At 38.4% G+C, this 22,050-nt stretch overlaps 1 protein-coding gene across 6 annotated transcripts in view; it reads right to left on the minus strand.

Annotated features, from left to right (window-relative positions):
- SPTB (spectrin beta, erythrocytic) overlaps positions 1 to 22,050 on the minus strand; it is a 119,560-nt gene that overhangs the window by 43,435 nt on the left and 54,075 nt on the right. For all 6 annotated transcript variants that reach the window (XM_026708072.2, XM_087920651.1, XM_087920649.1 and 3 more), the window contains 13 exons: positions 19,873 to 19,953; positions 18,740 to 18,855; positions 15,152 to 15,264; positions 13,945 to 14,132; positions 12,015 to 12,132; positions 10,771 to 10,929; positions 10,254 to 10,556; positions 7,635 to 7,785; positions 5,670 to 6,540; positions 3,883 to 4,020; positions 1,833 to 2,589; positions 898 to 1,100; positions 661 to 751 (listed from right to left, as the gene is read on the minus strand). In XM_026708072.2, coding sequence (XP_026563857.1) covers positions 661 to 751; positions 898 to 1,100; positions 1,833 to 2,589; positions 3,883 to 4,020; positions 5,670 to 6,540; positions 7,635 to 7,785; positions 10,254 to 10,556; positions 10,771 to 10,929; positions 12,015 to 12,132; positions 13,945 to 14,132; positions 15,152 to 15,264; positions 18,740 to 18,855; positions 19,873 to 19,953 — 3,289 coding nt within the window. The remainder of the gene's footprint in view (positions 1 to 660; positions 752 to 897; positions 1,101 to 1,832; positions 2,590 to 3,882; positions 4,021 to 5,669; positions 6,541 to 7,634; positions 7,786 to 10,253; positions 10,557 to 10,770; positions 10,930 to 12,014; positions 12,133 to 13,944; positions 14,133 to 15,151; positions 15,265 to 18,739; positions 18,856 to 19,872; positions 19,954 to 22,050) is intronic.

A 22,050-nucleotide genomic window follows, 5' to 3' on the forward strand; every position in this document is an offset into this window, starting at 1 on the left:
TCACATCTGGAAATTTGGGGAGCATAATCCCTGAAGACCAAAGGAAAATCCTGCTATATCCCGCCTTTGCCCTGAGGCCTTGGCTGAGGCCAAATCCTAAATCCATCTGGACACATCTCCAAGAGGAGAAATGGTGTCAGCCAGGTCTTAGTAATGCACACCAGATCAGCTTGTTCTTCCCCAAGAAAGCCACAAATGAGTATGGCCTTCATCAACAGCAGTCAAAGATCTGCGTTTCTGAGGGTTTTAAGTATTGGGGTGTCTTCCCCTGTAATGGCCTGCCATCTTGTTCCCATTCCTACCCCTACCCATCACACTTGAATTGGTTGTCCCACCTTAACCCATGAGGTAGATGTCTACCCCCAGCCCTGACCTTCCTCCCGCTGCCCCATTGTCTCTGCCATTCTACCAGTCATACTAACTGACACCAACCTTCAATGGGTATAAGGAATACTCCCATGCCATTTTAGCTGTGGCTCTCAGTGCCACCTGAAGTTGTACAACCTCACAATCATTCCATATACTCCTTCCATAAACAATAAAATCATCTATCACTGACATCATCCAAAGCTATTGCCTCTCCTGGCATGAAAAACATGATAAACACAGACTCATCCCTACGTTAGCAGTAGTAGCTAGTTCAAAATTCAAAATTCTTACCTCTTGGCAATTTTGTAGGAAATTTTGCAGGTCATTATTGTTCTTCAGTAATACAAATGCCTCTTGTGATTTTGTGACATTTGTCCTGTGTCTAAAAATGACAAAAATGTCATTATTATTAAAGAAAAATGCTTTCCTACGGTACTTCTTCCACAATAATGACTTGCCATTTCAGTTTCAGTTTTTGCACTTGCAAACTATAGGTCTGAATTCATTGAACTCTCATACTGACATTACCTTTCTTGAATCATCTTAACTTTCTCCAGAATTTTATCAGAGTAAATATTCCCATCAGCAGCAAGCTTGCTCCCGGTGTTTATCACTCCAGTAACCTTTTCTTCATTAGCTGCCATATTAGTGAGGAAATCTTCAAATTTCCGTATAACAGCTTCTGATGCTTCTAAGGTGTCTGGTGGCTCAGTATGGGCTAGTGTATATTCCTAAACCAGATGTTACAAAAAAAATAAAAATAAAATAAAAATAAGAATACATCATAAGCAGTTAAAAATTATTTTAATTTTTTAAATAGAGAGTAGCTATAGGGAAAGTTATTAGCTATTGGCTATAACTTATTAACCAGTTGAGTGTGCCAGGTGCTAAACATAGTTTTTGACTTCTTCTGTTTCCTAAGACAAACCTTTCTTGGACTATTTAATATACTTAGATGACATCAAAGTCCATGCTATAGGCTATATACATACAGGTAGTGCTCGACTTACAGCAGTTCATTTAGTGAGGGTACAACGGCAGTGAAAAAAGTGGCTTATGACTGTTTTTCACGCTTACAACCATTGCAGCGTACCCATGGTCACGTAATCAAAATTCAGATGTTTTGGGAACTGACTCATATTTATGACTATTGCAGTGTCCCAGAGTCATGTGATCACTTTTTGCAATCTTCTGACAAAGTCAATGGGGAAGCCAGATTTACTTAACTGTGTTATTAACTTAACAACTGCAGTAATTCACTTAACAACTGTGGCAAGAAAGATCATAAAATTCACTTAAGAAATGTCTCACTTAGCCAACAGAAACGTTGGGTTCAGTTGTGGTCATAAATCAAGGTTACCTGTACAGTCTGCAAATGTGATCTCTTTTAGCTGAACAACATGCCATTCACAATACTCAAGGACCAGGATGCAATCTTGTGACACAATGTTAAAACAAATTACCTGATTGGTAAGGATGATTTCCGCTTGTTTTGCATCTTTAAGGAATTCTTGAAAGCCAAGACACTGATTGAGGAATTTCTCCCTATTGTCCCACATTTTACATAAAGCATTCCAGCCTGTCTCCATGCCCTCCAGCCGCTGCTCCAGCTGCCGATACTCTGTATCTGTCTGATCCTGAGTCACTCTTTCTCCTATCTTCTTAATGTTGCTGTAAATATCCTTGTGTTGATCAATCTCTTCCTTAATTGCAGCATGATGCTGCAAGAGATGCTCAGCTTCTACCAAAGAATTGGGCACCTCTTCTGAAGCAACAGCTTTTTGTGCCTTGAAGAGCCATGCTTGGAAGTCGTCTAAGTCTTGCAAAAACTTGTGCAATTTGCTGGCCTCTCCAAGGGAAGCCTCCTGGGACTGTAAAGTATTTTGGAGGTCCAGCCAGACTCCAGAGACAGCTGTTAGTCGACTATAGATATCATCAGCTAGATCAGGCTGCTCTTCAGCAAGCCGATGAGCCTCCTTCTGCAGGACAGAGAGTCTGGCTTGAATGGCTGCTAGGTCACGTTCAATGCCATACAATTTCCTTTGCATGGCAATCATGCCTGCCAGGTTTTTACCAAGGTCTTGTGTAGATTCAATGACTTTGGTTTTTTCCAGGATCCATTTCCTGGTTTCCTCACAATCAACACAATAATTGTGGAGGCTAAGAGCAAAATCAACAGCTTTTCGCCTTTGAGCCACCATTTCCTGGAAGACTTTCCACCTAGGACACAAAGCAAAATAAGCATTTTTGTGATGAAATAAATGCCCTTCTTTAACATCATTAGATAGATAGATAGATAGATAGATAGATAGATAGATAGATAGATAGATAGATAGATAGATAGATAGGGGTCTGATGAGTGTCAAAGTCACTATCATGGATGAAACTCAGAACATCCAGGAATACATCAGTAAGATGGTACCCAAAGATGAGCAGCAGCAAATGTGGGACAAAGAGCAAACTGTGTAAGTGCCATGTCAAAACAAGACTTTGCTGATGTACCACTGACAGATAGCTGAGGTGGCGGACGTCAGAAAATCCTACTAGAGGATGGAAAGGGGTGGATGAAAGGACGCTACTGAGGCACTAATCATAGTAGTACAAGAACAAACACTAAGCACCAGATCCATAGAAATAGGGGCCTACCAGATCCTAGACAGAACCTAAATTGCATACTGTGCAGAGAGGCCTCAGAGACAATCCAACACATAGTGGAAAGGTGCAAGATGCCAACAGAAACAATATATACTGAATGGCACAGTCAAGTAGCCAGCATTGTTTACAAGAAAATCTCTACAGAATGTGGGCTAGACCCTCCTAATGGGAGATCCCACTAAAGGTTGCAGAAAATAAGAAAGTTACAATCCTATGGAACTTCCATATTCAGAAACCTGGCAACTACTGGCCAATCAAATGGACATCATGGTAGACGACAAGAATCAGAAGACAGTAGTAGCAATAGATGTAATGGTGCCAAGTGAAAGCAACATCAGGAAGAAGAGTAATTGTATTTGGAGAAGTACCAGGGCCTGAAGGAGGAACTGGAGAGGATGTGGAAAGAAAAGGCCAAAATAAGTCCCAGTGGTGGCACTCTGGACTGTAAGTCCTGTGAGTCCTAAGCTGGGAGAATGGCTCCAAATACTAAGCAGGAGGAGAACCAGAAAGAGAGGAGATAATCTCAGATATATTTATTCATCCCAAAATAAGCATAAAGGAAAATCTTGTTTCACCATAGAGATATGTATTTTACCTGCTCCCTTTCCTTCTCTTTTCCAGAAATCCATCTTTGGGAGCAATGCATTATATGGTGGAAGAGAAATAGAGAGAGGGAATGGCCATCACTGGATGATGGATGAACAAATGGCATTCCCTCAGTCTATCTTGTTTGCCTAACAGTGTGAAGACAAGTTATAGCCATAGCTAAACTGACTATTAATCTTTGCATATTTACAGCAATATTTAGAAAACAACCAATTGAAGAAACAGTTGCACAAAAATAAGAGAATATGTTACCTGGCATTCAGATGCTCTTGGCATTGCCTCACTTTCCCACTGCGTGGATGGCCACTTTCTATTAGAGCACTAGCAGCTCTGTTAACCCCTTCAATCTGAGAAGCCAAGCTGTTTATTTCCTGCTCCAAAATATCAAACCTGCAAGAAAACACTTCGAATGAATGAAACCAAACCCACCATATAAAAAGCTGGTATGAAATGCCATCTAGGGCTTCCCAGTTGTGTGAAATATACAGGTGGTCCCTAAAATAACAACCACTTGTTCAATGACCATTCAAACTTATAATGTTGCTGGTTACTGTGATACTTAAGAACAGTCTTTGTACTTACCTTTATTGCAGCATCCCTATGGTCACATGATCACAATCCAGGTGATTGATGCCTGGCTTCCAGTTATGAGTTTGCAGAATTCTATGATCACGTGAGCCTAATTTGCAACTTTGTTTGTGAGCTTCCTATAAGAAAGTCAATGGGGAAGCCAGCAGGAGATCCCAAATGGTGTTTAAGTGCTTAGTCAATAACCCATGGTGATTCACTTAATGACAGCAACTGGAAGGGCCGTAATTTCTATATCTAAGCAGGGCAGTCATGGGATGTTACACTGTACAAACATGACACTTAGTAACGGAAATTCTAGTCTGAATTATTATCATTAAATGAGGAGTCCTGTGTGTAAAATGACAATGACAACAATGATCATGTCTCATGCATAGTAGCTAGATTGTGTCTAGGAGGAGAATCTAAGCATAAAAGCAGCACCTGAAAAAAACTTTTTTTTTCATGTCTTAGACTGCAGAGATATGTTCTGATTTATGCACATATAACAAGTTTAATTTCTGGATATGTAAAAATAACCAGTTGCTTTGGGCTGTTCAGACTTCTGAATGTTTATCTGTGCTTCACTGTTATCCTTTTAATTTCATTTTACATTTCATATCAAAAAATCAGTATTGGGAAACTATGCAGATGAAAATTTGTGTGATTTTTGCTATATAAACATATTAGGCATTCTGGTTACCACTGCAAAATGCATACTATTTTCATCTCAGATAATATAACAGTTCATAATTTACTCAATATGGTTTTAATAGTACATAAAGTAGCCCTCAGAAATAACATCAAAGTAATCTCTACCTGCCCCAAATAAATTGATTTGACCATTCATTCATAAATAAACAAGTTACATGTCTCTCTTTCTCTCAATTTCAGCTGCAAATTGTGTTTATACACACCAATAACAGGAAAATCATACATTAATCTGTTCCTTAAAAGGATTCTTTAATATATCCAATTGCATATAATTGTGTTGGATCATGGTATGAAGGATTCTACAGCTAAGAGTGTTATCTTCAAAAAAGAATACCATAGTTCTTGGGGATGCTGAATACACAGCTTGCGTTTTACTGCTGCTCACCTTGATTCACTATTCAGAACACCCAAAAAGTTAGGGAAGATCTCTTACCACTCCTTAATTATTTTTGAATTTATGATTCCGTGTATAACTTTGTGAAAGAAGGTCTGTGTCTATATTTAAAGAATCAAGTCAGGTATTCGTACTTTGAATGGTCATACCTGTTTTTGGCTGGCAAACATTGATGTACTCTCACATTACAAAATATCTGTGTCCCACATATGTAAATTGGGGTTACACATATTCTGCTTAAAAGCTGGTGAACTGTTTTCAACGTTCAATGTTTCTGCCTAAATATGACCTAAAACACAATCTGTTTTCCACACACCCTAAGAATAGATAAAAGAGAATCCAATTTAAAAATGTTATTGTTTACCTATGTTGCACAACATCCAGATCTTCCAATGTATCAGGAATCTCCATATGTTCCAGCCATTTCTCTTTCTCGCTCATCCAAAGCTCACATGCATCAGTCTCACTTAATATAGTGTAGAGATCCAAAGCATCCTGTAGCTTCTGCCTGCGCAAATCTGCTAGAGACACCACCTCATTATACATTGTCTGGATAGCCTTGAGTCTGTTCTCAAATCCTGGTACATCCCGGAACTCAGCAGGAAAGCTCTGTGCTTGCCTATTCAGGTTGTCCATTATTTTCTTATTATTTGCTACCTCATCCAAGAGATCTCTGTGCTTTTTAACCAGGGCTTGAGTGGAATATTCATCATGCCCCACATCATCACTGGATACTAGCCGGTTAGCATCTTGGAGCCAGGCCATCAAGTCATCTGCATCTACCTGGAACTGGAAAAAGCTTTCTGCATCGTGTAAGTTCTTCTTGCGGAAAGCTGCCAATTCTTGCAACTGGGACCAGAGAGCTTTCACTTCCTCAATCCTGCTGCTGATTTTTGATGCTCCAAAATGCTTCTCAGCAATCATGCTTTCTCCCTCCTTGATGACCTGCTTCAGGTGAGCCCCTAGGCCACGTAGCTCATCTTCAAAAGCTTTATGTTTCCTCTGTAAAATGAGAATACTGGTGAGGTCTTTCCCATAGTCTAGGGAAGAATAGATCTGCTCTTTCTCCCTGATCCAACTTTCAGCTTCATCCAGTTCCCAAAAGAACTTCCACTGGCGCTTGGATTGGTCAAGACGAGCTTTCCTCTTTGCAGCTAAAGCAATCAGCTCTCGGTAGTATAATTCCAGGAGGTTCACACGATCACGAATTATTTTGGGATCACATGGCTGATAACCTGCACAAGGTACGTAGGCAAAAATTATAAGCAGTCCTAATACAGAGTACACGTTCCTTTACATTAATAAGCTTATGGTTTAAGTTTTGGGGTACAATTCACACAATAAATGTGAAAAATAACTATCATTTTTGCTGGCTTCAAAATCAGGGAATTTATGACTTGCAGTTTGGAAGAGAAACAATGCAAACCAACCAAAGAATAAAAGGGGAAATATTTCAGGAATGGTGGTGTGCTTGTTTACGAAGTCTTGCACCTTTTCTAGTAATTGTACTAAATAAAAATATTTAAAAGTACATGACAAGTCTTAGTACAGAGATATACCAGGGAATATAATCATATAATAATTATATTAGAAGATATAATTATATAATAATGAAACAAAACAAGTTCAAGAGTTTTTCCCTTTCTTTACTTTCTTTCTAACTAGCAGCAGAAGCTTCTTATCAGTGATGCCACAAGTACTCTAAAAGTCAGGAACGAGGAACACAAGCAAATTCAGTGTTCAGCCCACAATAACCCACTAGATAAATTCATAAATGCTATACTAAGTATAGGAAGACATTCCAGAAGGAAAAATTTAAACTGTGGAAGAAATTAGCAAAAATTGGCAATTACTACACTAAGCAACACTATGGAAATCTTTCCAGTATAGAATAGAATAGAACAGAATTCTTTATTGGACACGTGTGATTGGACACACAAGGAATTTGTCTTGGTGCAAATGCTCTCAGTGTACATAAAAGAAAAATATCATTCAAGTTACAACATTCAATCCTTGTGTTCACAGTTCAAGCAACCAAAAATCCATAAACACCCAGCTATGGTTCTAAAGCACATGTCCATCACCTATGATTCTGAAATTTAGAATCCAGACAGATTCTATTTGAGTGTATTTGAATACAGCTAGCAGTTCATTCATTCAATCAATAAAAATATTGATAAAGTGTATACAAGCATTCACTTCAAACAACCAATAAGAAAAGAAACTTTCCAGAGGCTAGATATAGGCTGTCCCTCTTCATCCCTTCTCCTTTTATATAGACGCAAACACCAATGATACGCTCATTCTCAGTGATCTGGCAAACACTTACCATCTCCATTGGCAAATTTAAGGGCAGCTGCATTGACAGCATGAATCTTCTCTGCCTGAATAGCCATGTCAGCCTCCATCAACTTATGCTTCTGAAGCAAGTCTTCTGCTTCCAACAGATGCTTCCCAGTTTCAGGAGAGGAAAGTTTTACCTGAAAAAATATAAAAAGAAACTGCACCTCCCTTTCTTTTAAACAACTAAGTATGGAATGGACCATGGACACATACACCTTTTTTTTTTAAAGGAATAGCAGTTTAGGATGAACCTGAGGAAAAAAGCAGGAAAAATCCATGTTTAAGAAAAACGATTCAGGGAAAGATAAATCCTATAAATCTCCTCCTATGGGACTTATAACATGGCATTCTGAATCCTGTTGGAGAAATCACTTTGGAAGACAAAATTGGATGGAGAAACAGGCATGCTCTCTCGAAACAATGGAAATTGTATTCCCAAGTACTCCCAAATCGTACTCACATGGGATTACACCCCACAGTTCTGAAGCAATTGGCAGACATAATCTCAGAACCACTGAACCATATCTTTCAAACATCCTGGAGCACTGGGGAACTACCAGATGATTGGAAAAGGGAAGATGTAGTTCCCATTTTTAAAAAAGGAAGAAAAAAAAGGATCCTGCAAACTACAGATGTATCAGCCTGACATGAACACCTGGGAAGATTCTTGAAAAGATAATCAAGCAACAAATCTGTGATTACTTAGAAGCAAACAAAGTCATAACCAGAAGCCAACATGGGTTTGTCAAAAAGTTTATGCAGAGGTGAGCTGCTGCCGGTTTGCACTGGTTCAAGTGAACCGGTAGTTAAGATTCTGCGCAGTTCAGTGAACCGGCAAACCATCCCACTTGTTTTTTCAACCATCAAACCACCCCGCTTGTTTTTCATCCTGCTTTTTGGCTGTTTTTTGGGCCGTTTTCAAGTGAGTGGCCAAGAGGTGGGGCTGGATGTGATAAGTAACCTCACCCATCCAGTCACATGATCAGCTGGCCATGCCTACTCAGCCAGTTAAGTTATTCAAATCCTACCACTGCATTTATGCCAGACAAATCTTACTGCATTCCTTAACAAAGTGACAAAATTAGTGGTCCAGCAAAATGCTGTGGATATAATGTACTTGGATTTCAGTAAGGTATTTGATACAGAAGGCCACAAGCTATTACTTGATAAGATAGAAAAATGTGGGTCAGGTAGCATCATAACCAGATGGATTCATAACATAACTGATCTCAACGTGTGATCCTCAATGCAACTGCATCTACATGGGGGGGGAAGTATGCAGTGGAGTACCTCAAAGCTCTGTCTTAGGTCCAGCACTCTTCAATATCTTCATCAATGATTTCGATCAGGGCATTAGAAGGGGAACTCACCAAATTTGCAGACAACACCAAGCTGGCAGCAATAGCCAACACTTCAGAAGACAGTCTTAAGATACAGAAGGATCCTGACAGACTTGAACACTGGGCCCTTTCTAACAAAATGAAATTCAATGTAGAGAAAAGTAAGGTTTTACATTTAGGCAAAAAAACCCAAATGCACAGGTATAGAATAGGTGATACCTGGCTCAACAGCAGTAACTGCAAGAGGGATCCTGGAATCCTAGTGGAGAATCACTTAAATATGAGCCAGCAGTGTGCTGCAGCTGCCAAAAAAACCCTAACAATGCAATCCTAGGTTGCATTAACAGAAGGCTAGAATCAAGATCACACGAAGTGTTAATACCACTTCATAATGCCTTGGTAAGATCACATTTGGACTATTGCATCCAGTTTTGGTCGCCACAATATGAAATAGATTTTCGAGAAAAAAAAGTGCAGAGAAGAGCAACAAAGATGATTAGGGGACCGGAGGCTAAAACATATGAAGAACAGTTATAGGAACTAATTATGTCCAGTTTAATGAAAAAAAGAACTAATGGTGACATGGTAGTAGTGTTCCAATATTTAAGGGGCTGACACAAAGAAGAAGGGGTTCAACGGTTCTCCAAAGTACCTGAAGGGAGCAATGGATGGAAGAGAAGCAACCCAGAACTAAGGAGAAACTTATTGACGGTGAAAACAATTACTCAATGGAATGACTTGCTTCCAGAAATTGTAGGTGCCCCAACACTGGAGGTTTTTAAGAAGAGATTGCACAAACATTTGTCTGAAATGGGTTTCCTGCTTGAGCAGTTGGACTAAAAGACCTCCAAGTTCCCTCCCAATTCTCTTATTCTGCTATACCCTGTCAAATTATTAAAATATGCTCTACCTGACGGTGCTTTTAAACAATGTATAGAAAATATAGCACATTCAGAACAACCATGCAGCTGGCGGGTACCAGATGCCTTAATCAAGAGGCATTTCAAAGTAGCTTTCTAAACAGCTTGTAAAAGTTAAAATATTTTTAGGGATCTGGCTAGCATAATCAATGCTTATGAAACTGGTCATTTATCGGTCTGAGGTGTTGTTTTTCATTATATGTGTTTTTATCAGACTTTAAGGAGCCTGGCAAGATTCCTTACGTGTATCAATAACTTAAACCAGCGTTATACTGTAGCACTTGGGCCTCCGTCCCCATTTTCCAATTTATCTCCAGCAATCCACCTAGCCAGGCCCCTCCTTACTTTCATCTCCTCTATCCAGTCGATGCTATGCAGCATGTCCTGAAACAGCTGCTGCAGGGTCAGATTCATCTCCAGCCTCTGGCGTCGTGCTTGCAGCAATTCCAAGAGGTATTCCCAGAGTCGCAGGATACTGTCCTTGCGAACATTGATACGCTTGATGTCATGGTAATTCTCTACTTCCAGTTCCTTGGCCACTTCCTCTATGGCCTGTACCCGTTCTTTATAGGCAGCTGTGTCTGTTTCAATGGCTTCATGCTTCTTCTTTGCTGCCTCCACAGCTGGCAAATCATTTCCAAAGTTATCCTGTCCCAAGTAAAGATAGTTTTGTCAGCAATATCTTCGCTGTCTATTGATTGTAGGAAATAGGCAGATGTTGGATTGAGGTGGTATTGTAACTGAGATACCAAAGATCAAAACTAATGTACCTTCTGGCTTCGGATTAAATGCTTTATGTGCAGAAGGTTTTTCAGAAAGTATAATTACACACCTTGCAAAGTCCCAGACACTTCTTTATTACCTGTGCCACCAGGCGTTGATTTTCACTAAGCCAGGTCTCTCGCATTGCAGCCTTGCGATCAAAGCGTCGGGCAAGCTGCTCGAGCTTCTCCTGCCTTATAAGCTCATTTCTCAGTGCTAGTTCCCGTTCATGCTCTGCCTTTTCCAACTTCTTCCATGCCTGTGCAAATAAGAATACACTCTAAACTACAGGAACTTCTGTAATTGTTAGATAAATCTATTTAACACTCATTTTTCCATGTTAGCTATATACCAGTGATGGCTAAGGTTTTTGGCACCAAGTACCCAAAGCGCACACATGCGCATCCGCCAAATGCAGCATGTGTTCCCTGCACATGCACCCCACACCCTGCGCATGCATGCATGACCCCGTGACCTCCAGGTACGCGCTCATGTCCTCTCATAATGCCTGTGCATGTGTATTACCCCCATATGTGTGCCCCACACGTGCGCACGCATGACCCGTGTACACCCCCGTGTGAGCCCCACCTCCTGTGCGCAACCCCATGTGTGCGCCTCGCCACCACATGTGTGTGTGTCACCCCACGTGTGCCCCACCACACTGTGCACAATCCCCCATGTGCGCCACCCATGCATGCGCGGCAGAGACCTGAAGATCAGCTGGCCAGCAGAAGGTGCAAGTGTGGCGGATCTGAGCTGGGGCAAATGGCTCATGTGCTCAGAGAGAGGACTCTGCATGCCATCTCTGGCACGCGTGTCATAGGTTTGCCATCATAGCTATATACAGTAGAACCTCTGGTCATGAATGATTCTCACCACAACCAAATCGGGTTCCGAACAAAAAATTCACAAAATTTTTAGATCTGGTCATGAACACATACTCAGGTGGCGATCAAACACGACCCCTGACCCAGAAATTCCTGAAGACGAAACATTAGAAGACGAAGAGATTGCCAAAGTTATGGAACAAATTATGGTCGTGACCAGAGGTTCTAGTGTAAACTGTACAATATCTTTCCCAATCTGCCATTTACAGTTTTCCTACAATGACATATGATAATACAGAATGAAATTAGAACACAGTTAAGTGTGTGGTATTTGTACTCTTTTACAGTTCAAAACTTTTCTTGGCCTGCTACATAAAATTCAAAACTGAACCTGTATTTTTTTACATATAAACAAATGGCTTTCCCACTTTTTCAACCATCAAACTAAGAATTAAGAAAGAAAGAGAAGAAAGCTTCACTGATTAAGACTGTATTAAAAGGCTGTTATCTTAGATACCCTGTTGATGTCAGACACGAGTTTTCCTTCATGAGGCGTATACACTTTCTGATTGTTTGCTCGCATTCTGGACTGGATGGTAAAAAGCAGAACTTCTAAGTTCCCCTTCTCTTGAAATCTAGAACAAACAAATGTAAGAAAACATCTTTAGAGTTTAGAAGCTCTCCAAAAGTGATGTAATGCAATCCTGTCACTGAAATACATTTTTCTGAATCATGTTCTCAACAAAATGATTAAAAAGTAATGCTGTACATGAAGCATCTTTTCACTGGACTAATTAGTGTTTAAGGTGGCTATTGCAATTTATACAATGGCAAGGAAGGAGATAAGAAAGCTAGCTTTAAAATACTGGAATTCAATCCCTTTAGAGGCACTGGCTGAAATCCAAACCTACAGAAACTCAAACAGAATTTCTGATCAGTTCTGATTTAGTAGGAAAGGGAATAAGCAGTAATTAGATGATGCTTCTTGTTCCATACTGAAATAGTTAATCTGCCGCACAGAAAGCCCCTAACTATACCTTTCATAACTTGCAGAAAAAGGCCTCTCAGAAAAACAGCATTATTAAGCATTCAGAAAAATCTGCATTTGTCACAATATCTTCTTTTCACAGGAATTTCTTCTTGTCACAAAAGGAAACATTTCCTTTCCTTTGTTTTTAGCAACCCAAATGGATTTTTGGGAACCTACTTTTCAGTTAGCTATGTTAGAAATACAGGTGGTCCTCAACTTACAGCCATGTTTACCAATTATTCAAAGTTAAAATGGCACCAAAAAAATTAACTTACAACAGGTTCTCACACTCAAGACTGTTGTAGCAACCTCACAATCACACAATCAAAATTCAGGCGATTGGCAATCAGCATGATGATGGCAACATTCTAGGGTGATGGAATCACCATTTGTGATCTTTTTAGCCAGCTTCCAACAAGCAATCAAAGGGGGAAATGGTTTTGCTCAACAACCTCATGATTCATTGAACAACTGCAGTGATTCACTTAACAATCATAATTTTAAAAAAGGTTGTAAAATCAAGCACAATTCACTTAACAACCATCTAACTTAACAACATAAATTCTGGTCCCAATTGTGATCATAAGTCAAGGACTACTTCCTCCCTTGTGGGGTGCAGTTATCTGGGGAGTCATTAGATGGCGGTGTTCTTTTCAGTGTAAAGAAATGCAGAGATTAGATTATTGCCACTGTTTTTGTCAAAAGCAGTGCTAACAGAATCTGTTTGTAAAAGTAGATTCACCATCACAGCAACAATTGATTTGAGACTCTAAACGGGAGGATTGAGCAGTAACAGGCACTCTTAAGCATTAGTGTGCCTAACATCTTCCATTTGAACAATTGGGAATTTCTCACGACTACTAATCCAGGTGGGTAGTACAAATGCAGGGGTATTTGGGGCAGTTCCACTAATATTTACGAAGAATTAGCTCTTAAATTATTCAATGGAGTTGGCTATTATGTAAGCATGTACCAGACTGCACTCTGTGCAATGTACATACATCCTAAAGGTTCCATTTCTCAAGCTATATCTTTCTACTCGTTTTACTTTCTGGAAGAAACTAATATTTGGTGTCATTTGGTTCACAAATTGTTACTTAACATCTTTGGAGGGAATGGAAGAGATGTTTTCCATTCATTATTTTGAAATATTAAATCAGATATTTTACTGCATCTTATTTAGTATCAACATTCTCCAAATTCATTCAATTTGAAACAAGAGAAAAGACTTCAGGCCTGCAAGATATCTTTTTCTCCTTCTCTTATTCATTACATCATAATCAATGTGATGTGCTAATATTTAACACTTCTGAAAGCCTCAGATCACAGCCAAATGAGTCACAATGAAGATAGGCATAATCTTTCCCTGTCTCTCAGAAAAAGAAAAAACCACTTTCCTCCAGGTGAAGGTGCTTACTTGGGTGGTTTTTCTACTGTGCGATATGTACTGAAGTACTGGAGCTGTTGCTGCACGCCTGCCAGAGAATTAGCAAACTTGCGGCTGTTGAGATTGGTAATGGTCTGTTCTATCCACATCAGCAGGTCTGAAGCCAATCCACTGTATTTATCAATCATCTTCTCAGTCTCCATTGCATGGTCCATTACCTGAGGGAGGGAGGGAAAAAACCGAACAACTCATACTGCGGCTCACTTGGCACCTGCTGCTGCTACTGAAAATATGTTAAGTAAGACCTTTATGAACTTCCAAATCCTGCAGATGGAAATTTTCCACAGTGTCAACAAGTTTGACTTCATCACATTAGAAATTCTGCAGGGCACGCAAGGGTGTCAAGTCAGATTAAGAACCACCAGCTGTAAGGCTCGAAAAGGAAATCTTTGGCAGCTTTCATACTGGCAGCATTGCATCGAATTTGAGTGTTGAAGAATGATCATGGCCATATTCCATTCTCCACTTCATACGTTTGTACATTAATTTATATACAAACATATGCACACATTCCATAAGGCAGACTTTCCTTATGTGGTATCCCTGTAGTCCAATCAAGGTATTTCCTATAATTCCCCAAATTATGGGCCGTTCACATTCTAACCCTGTGCAGATTCAATTGCTTCAGTCTCCTGCTGCATACTGCTGAATAGGAACCAATGAAGTCTTGAGTTAGTTGTAAAAATAATAAAGATGATATAAATACATACATACATACATACATATATACATACCTACATACATACATAAAGTCCATAGCATTACAATGTAAACTGGCTTCTAGAGATTGAACCAATGAAGTCCTGAGTTATTTGTAAACATAATAAAGATGGATACAAATAAACAAACAATTAAGTCCATGGCATTATAATTTTACCTGACAGAGATTGAAAACGGTAAATGAAAGCAGCTAATTTTCCAAATAAGGGCCATATTGATAATAGCCACAGCAATACTAGTCATCAGGCTTCTAAAAACATTATACAGTTTAAAAAAAACAATGCAATTCTGGAAGTGCATCATGAAAATAGACATGGGCTACAAAAAACCCATGAATTTCCAGCCTGCTGCTGTTTCTTATCGTCTACCTTTGTTTAGATGACAGAATGAATGTCATGAAACAATTCTAAAATATTAAAAATTATGTTGCTCAAGAGTTATATGACAGTGCTCTTACCTTTCCAACTCTTTTTCCTTCCACAGCAAGTACCTTCATTTTTGAAAAGTAATGATAGAAAGCAACCACATAAGTGATAATGGATTTCTCATCTGGATTCTCCGTAAAAACATCTGAATAGCAAATAGATTTCCAAGAGAAAATTATTTGTTTGAAAGCAGAACCTGACAGCAGATAAGAATTCCATCTGAACTATGTTTCCCATTTTGGAGAGAACTACACAATCAACAGTGCTCACCATGGGATCATCTTGCTGATTTCAAGTACAAAAACAACAGAAGGCATGGGAGTATAGCTAGGCTAATAAACCTTGTTTTCTAGCATCAACGTTATTTATTTATTGGAGAATAATATAGCGAGCAGTCCCTGATAAACAAACAAAAAAGTGCAAATAATTACTTTATTAACTATAGCGAATCTATGGCAATGATTTTTTTTAAAAAGAGTTAAAGTAGAAATCTACTTTACTGTACTGAATACTAGGACAAACTTATTAAACAGACTTGGTAGGTAAAATTGCATCATACAAGCATTACATATTGTATGTTGACTAGATTATCCTAAGAGCCAAGGCGGCACAGTGGTTAGTACTGCAGGCTACTTCTGCTGACTGCTGATTGCCACAGTTCGATTCTTACCAGCTCAAGGTTGACTCAACCTTCCATCCTTCCCAGGTCAGTAAAATGAGGACCCAGATTGTTTGGCGCAATAGGCTGACTCTGTAAACCGCTTAGAGAGGGCTGTAAAGCTCTGTGAAGCGGTATAGAAGTCTAAGTGCTATTGCTATATTATAGGTATTCCTCAACTTACAACAGTTCATTTAGCAATTGTTCAAAGTTACAACACTGGAAAAAATGATTTATGACCATTTTTCACACTTATGACCATTGCAGCATCCTCTTGGCCACATGATCAAAATTCAGACACTTTACAACTGACTCATATTTATGGTTGTTACAATGTCCTGGACTCATTGATCATCTTTTGTGGCCTTCTAACAAGCAAGGTTAATCATGTAACCAGATTCACCTAAAAATTTATATTACCAACTTAACAACTGCAGTAATTCACTTAACAACTATGGCAAGACAGATTGTAAAATGTGGCAAAATTCACTTAACAACTGTTTTACTTAGCAACAGAAATTTGGGGCTCAATTGTGGTCATAAGTTGAGGTTATATAGCTGCTGGAGGTCCATATTTTCCCCCAGTAATGAAGCAGAAGCAATCTACACATACTCAACGTAGAAGTTATTAATGTTGAGGACAGGATTATCATCAAAACTGGATCAGAGATTAGTATTAACTGTTCACAAAACCTGTTTAAACCTGAAAATAGATCCAACATTACAATAGCAATTGATCTGAGACACTAAACAGGAGGCTTGAGCATTAAGTATCAATGAATATAGGATTAGAAAAATGTATGCCTGATCATGAATTAGCTATTTAACTGGTAGGTATACATTCTATCTTGCTAATCTGATAATTACTTATATGTGTAGATAAATTCAATATGAAAGTTTTTCTACCCCAAGAGTGTTCTCTTTTATTATACCTACAAATCAGTAAAGCTTGGATTTGATCCCTCTATTAAACTGAATTGGGAAGTTCAGCCATGCAGTGTTGAAGTACCATCAACCTTTTTGAGTATATGAATACAGCTGGATTTTTTAAAAAGTACATGGGTACAATCACAAAATTATTGAGTCACATTATTGTGGGAAGACATGGTATGCTTAACCATGCTGCTCTGAATAAACTACAATAAGCAAAGTTCACGCAATACATCAAACCACAAATCATGGTTTATGAACTACAATGACTTAATGTCTAGAAAACTCACTTCAAAGTTAAGGACTGGACAACTTTCATAAATTATGCCTAAATTAAAATTAAATTCATTATTTGAAAAAAATCAAGATTATTAAAATTATTTCCCCACATAGGAAGATCATCAAAATAGTTTTCTTCAAACACACAAAGTTTTTCTGATATCCTTTTCTGTGTATATATATCTCTAACCTTCATTGTCAACATACAGTAGCATACCTTTTTCATTTTTCAATCCCAATCTCTTTCCAATGCTTTCATTCATACATACTGAACTGCAACCCTAATTATTATACAAACTTCTGCCTCTCACACACTTGTTCTCTTGTCAAAGGTTGCTTTTCATTTGTTTCTCTCCCTTGTTAGCTTTCCTAGCTTTAGCTTCCCTTTCTGTTCTCATATTATTCAATTCCTCTGCTGAGTGGATTTTTCAGTCGCTTCCATCTCTTTTCTTCCCTTCCTCTCTCACTCCCCACCCCACCAACAAACTGATTCCCTTGATACTACCTCACCTGCAGAAACTTTTCTTGTTTTTTATTTTAGTTTCAGAGAAATGGAAGACTGAGTAGAAAAAAAATCAAGGTTTGAGTTATTCCATGCTCTTTCTTTTTGTTAGAAAAATCGCCTAGGCCCAGGTGGAGATTAAATATATGTAGGGAGTGAATGAGAGCATGATTTGAAGTCTGAACTCTGCTGATTTCCAGCTTTCAAAGATAAAGAAACCAGGTGGGGTGGAATGAGCCTGCTGAGTGCCAAAGGAAGTGTGGGAGTGCCGGCAGCGGATACAGCTGTGCCTGCAGACATCATGTTGCACACCCGGCAGTAAGGAATCAGGGCCACTCCTCTGATAGTCTTCTCATAATACTGTAGGTCAGATTTCCTTTTAAGCATTTTCAAAAATAAAATAACTATGACTGGGTATTTTAAAAAAATTAATGTATTTTCCATGTTAAGCAAAGAGAATGAAGGGGAAAAGATGATGACATAGAATGTTTTACAGAAATGTATTTATGGAAGGCAACTGAAAGAATTGAATTTTCTCAACAAAAATTCTGTATCATATACAACGTAGTTAATTTGTGACAATGCACAGCAGAGATATTTATTCAGATACTGAATCTCACCTTTCTATGATAAAAATTCAAGGCAGTTTATAAATAAAAATATATATATCAAGCAAAATTAAAAGCAATTCTGATAAAAATAATTGACAACTATAATAATTGAAAGTATTAATAATATTACACCAAAAATGCAGAAGCAGGGTTGCTGTGACTGTTCCTTTGACAATGAGTTGGTTGTATTGTAATTTATGGTTTTTAGTTTTGTTCTTTTATCAAGATACACAAGATGTTATATTTATTTGTTATTTACTTTGTCTGTTTTTTAACCCAAATTACAGACTTGGGAAACCGCACATTGCTCAGAGTTGATTTGATCGTAACGGCTTTTTAGCCTTGCAAATAAAATGCCTGTTTGAAAAAGAGCTGTGACGTGGGCAAAGAGATATGATATGACCCACTCTCATTCATTTCAGAGGGCTTTCCTGACAGCTTAAGAATATACTATTGCAGAAACAAATAAGCATCCATGTTTGTAGACTGAACTGAATTGCTTCATGAAGCAATTAGGCAATCAAGCAAATATGCATCTATTGCTTAGCTTCTACAACCATTATTCTATATAATTCTTAACTCTGCCCTGTCAGCTCAATTCTCAATTTAAAAAGGCAGGCATTGGGCCAAGTGCACTTACCTTCTGGATCAAGAAGTTGTGTGATACCAAGTTGCCGCTCTGCTACGCTGAAAGCATGTTCCAAATTGTGCCTGGCATTTGAATGTTTCAATTTCTCAAAGTCAATTAGGTCAGGCCTAAAAATGAAGGGGGGGGTAAACTGTATTTTAAACCACACAATATGGTACCCGCTCTATGGTAAATTAATATGAAATTATCGAATATAGTGTGCCCTTGGATCCATGTTCCAGCCATGCCTGCATATTGCTTAATCCAAAATCTTCTGCAATCTTCTACTGCAGTTAGTCGATCTGTTATCATACAGCATACAGACTACTGGGTCCTCCTTCCCCACACCCTGTTTTGTATAATAGTCCTCAAACCTTGGGGTCTGCCAATATTTTTTGGGTGAGGATAGTGCAATTTTGGCTACATAAGCCATGCTACTCATTTCTGAGCATCAGAAACAGAGAAAGTAATACTGGTCAGTTTTGAACCTGACCTTGAAGTAAGGAGGCAAAATTCATATGGAGCAGATGGTGGCTAATAGGCAGGGGTGGGATTCAAATTTTTTAACAACCAGTTCTGTGGGCGTGGCTTAATTGGTGGGCATGGCTTGATGGTCATGTGACTGGCTGGGCTGGGCGTGATCAACTCAACATTACTCACATCGAGGCACACATTTCCTCGCCTGGCCTCTCACTGTGGGGATGCTGCAACAGTTGTAAGTATGAAAAACGGTCATAAGTCACTTTTTTCAGTGCCATTGTAATTTTGAATGGTCATTCCACACAAGCAAAGTACCAACAAAGGAGAAAAAAAAACTCCAGAGAGGTTTCAGAGACAGGAAGTCTAGTCCTGCCAAGAATGCAATAAGGGTTAATGGAGAGGCAGTTTCTATAAGCAACACCAGAATGTTTCCTATTTGCCTTCCTTACAGGATTAGGCCAGTAATTTCTTCTAACAACTGGTTCTCCAAACTGCTTAGAATGTTAACAACCGGTTCTAGTGAATAGGTGAGAACTGGTAGAATCCCACCCCTGCTAATAGGCCTCTGTAGCAAGTATACAGATATGCATTCTGGTGATTAGCCAAACCTAGACTTATTAGCAAAAATAATTAAAATGGCTTAAATATTTGTAAACGATCTTTACCTGTGCTTGTGAATAAGAGCGTTAAAAGCCAAACCATCCTTCCAGCTGGAGGTGAAGTTGGTGACATTAACATGGGGATAGCTGATTACAAAGAAAGAAAGGGGACACAAACAAGATAATATCAGTCATAAAACAACAGCTACAAAATTATAATCCAATCAGGTATAATTTGATATGAGGATATTCTTTACTCTAGACAGAAGAGCTACTTTCAACTAAACTTATATTTTCAAGCCACTTCTAATTGGTATTTAGCAGTACAGATTTTTCACCATTGGAAGAACGATATTTAGCTTGGTGAACAAATAATAATTCAGGTGGGCAAACCTGGGTTACCTAAAGCACACAAGGATATTTCTATCCATTCTAAATCCAACTTTTATCTACTTTACAACAGAATAAATGAAAAGAACGGCTCATCTCAAATACTACCCTCCACTGAGAGAAAAGAAATATGGTTCCATAAAGTAACACCCTGCCCACAATGTTAAAAACAATTAAGCAGTTGAATAGATTTCCACTGTTGCACAATAAAAGGAAGAAGCTTGGGACTTGAAAGAAACATAATACATGTGAATGTTTAGCAGATGTTTGAAATAAAATAAGCCTCACAGAAGCCTTGCTTTCAATATAAATCCCATACATAGTTTTAAGAGGAAATATCTACGTATATTATTTCTATGCCTCATTTCTCATTACTAACATGAGATAACCCTTTTAGAAGGGTTAAATAATATTAGTGCTGAAAATAGTTTGTGAGATATCACAACTCATTAGATTTTCAACCTATTCTTAATCTATTGAAATAGTTTTTCCTTAGCTTTGTCTTTAGCAATTACAAGCCACAAACGTTTTCCAGAGCCAATAGAATGAATGTAAAAATATTAAGAATGGATTTGTGGAGTATGGTGGGAAGTTAGTTTCTCACACACAGGAAAAAAAAAGAAGGAATGTAAAAACTATTTCAAAGATGCAAGATACGTACATTTTACAAAGTGGCAGTACTTACTGGTTTACATTAATAGCCATGTTACTGACAGTAGCATATTCAATATCTGATATGGGAGAAATGTCTCAAATGCTCACTATCCAAGGGTGTCAGCTCTTTCAGGAAGCCACAGTCAGGATATGGAAGCACAGTTTTCAGGAATGCTTGTTACTGTTGTGGGTATAATAGAATCTTGAAAGCCTATCTAAATTTCTCTTGTACTATTTATTATACGAAACACAATCAGATGAGGGTTTCTTGATTTTCTCTTGCTTTCTTCCTTCCCAGAACTGAGTAATGTTTACCAAACCTTTTACTCCCATAACAATTTGTTCATCCTTTCCCTGTTCCTAGGCTTACATTCCATCACAATTGAAATTTACTAAATGTAACTCTTCTAACAATTTCAGTTCATTCCTTTAACAACTCTGTGATTTCACTCAGCCCAAAATTTGCAAATGATAAACAGTAACTTTCTCTAGCCTTATGCTAACTGGGAACTCTGAGTCATAGGTCTGTCTGATCTATCTGGAACATCAGGTTGGAGAAAGCTGAAAACATAATAATATATTTTTTTGGGGGGGGTGGGGGGGAAGTATACCACCCCTCATCCAGATGATGACTAAAAGGATTGCTTTAACATCCAAGTCTCATTTTCAGATTTTTAAGCTAAATTTGTATGAAGAAGGTCATATTGAAGAAGCATTGTTTTTTGTAGTCTCTTGTGGCAATTATTTAAGACAATGCTGAACTCTACTGTGAGTTCTACAAATATTATCACATTTCACATAGTTGATTCCATCCATACCACCTGAAACAGAATATCAGCATGCACAGGAGATGAACAGCTAGTTATTTATACATGCTAGTTATTTTGAGTCTTTGCTTCTTTCTCTCCATCACTAATACTTTTATCAAGACTGTAATATTGGCAGAGTATTTAAGTATTTTCAACCTATCTCAAACAAAAGGTCAAAAACCAATTTCCTTAAATACACTGCAAATCAAACAAGGCTCCAAAGAAAGTACTTACATTTTCAACAGGAAACACTTTAGCACAGCTTTCTTTCTTTGCCCTAGGGCCTAGACAACTAAGTCCTTGTAATTTATTTTGATCGTTTAATGGTTTAATACTATCACTGCATGAACTAAATAGAAACCTAGTCAGTTTTCACACTCTGTATAGATTT

This window comes from Pseudonaja textilis, chromosome 1 (genome assembly GCF_049901715.1).
Source record: "Pseudonaja textilis isolate UNSWEBS1 chromosome 1, rPseTex1.2, whole genome shotgun sequence".
In the NCBI taxonomy this organism is placed as follows: domain Eukaryota; kingdom Metazoa; phylum Chordata; class Lepidosauria; order Squamata; family Elapidae; genus Pseudonaja; species Pseudonaja textilis.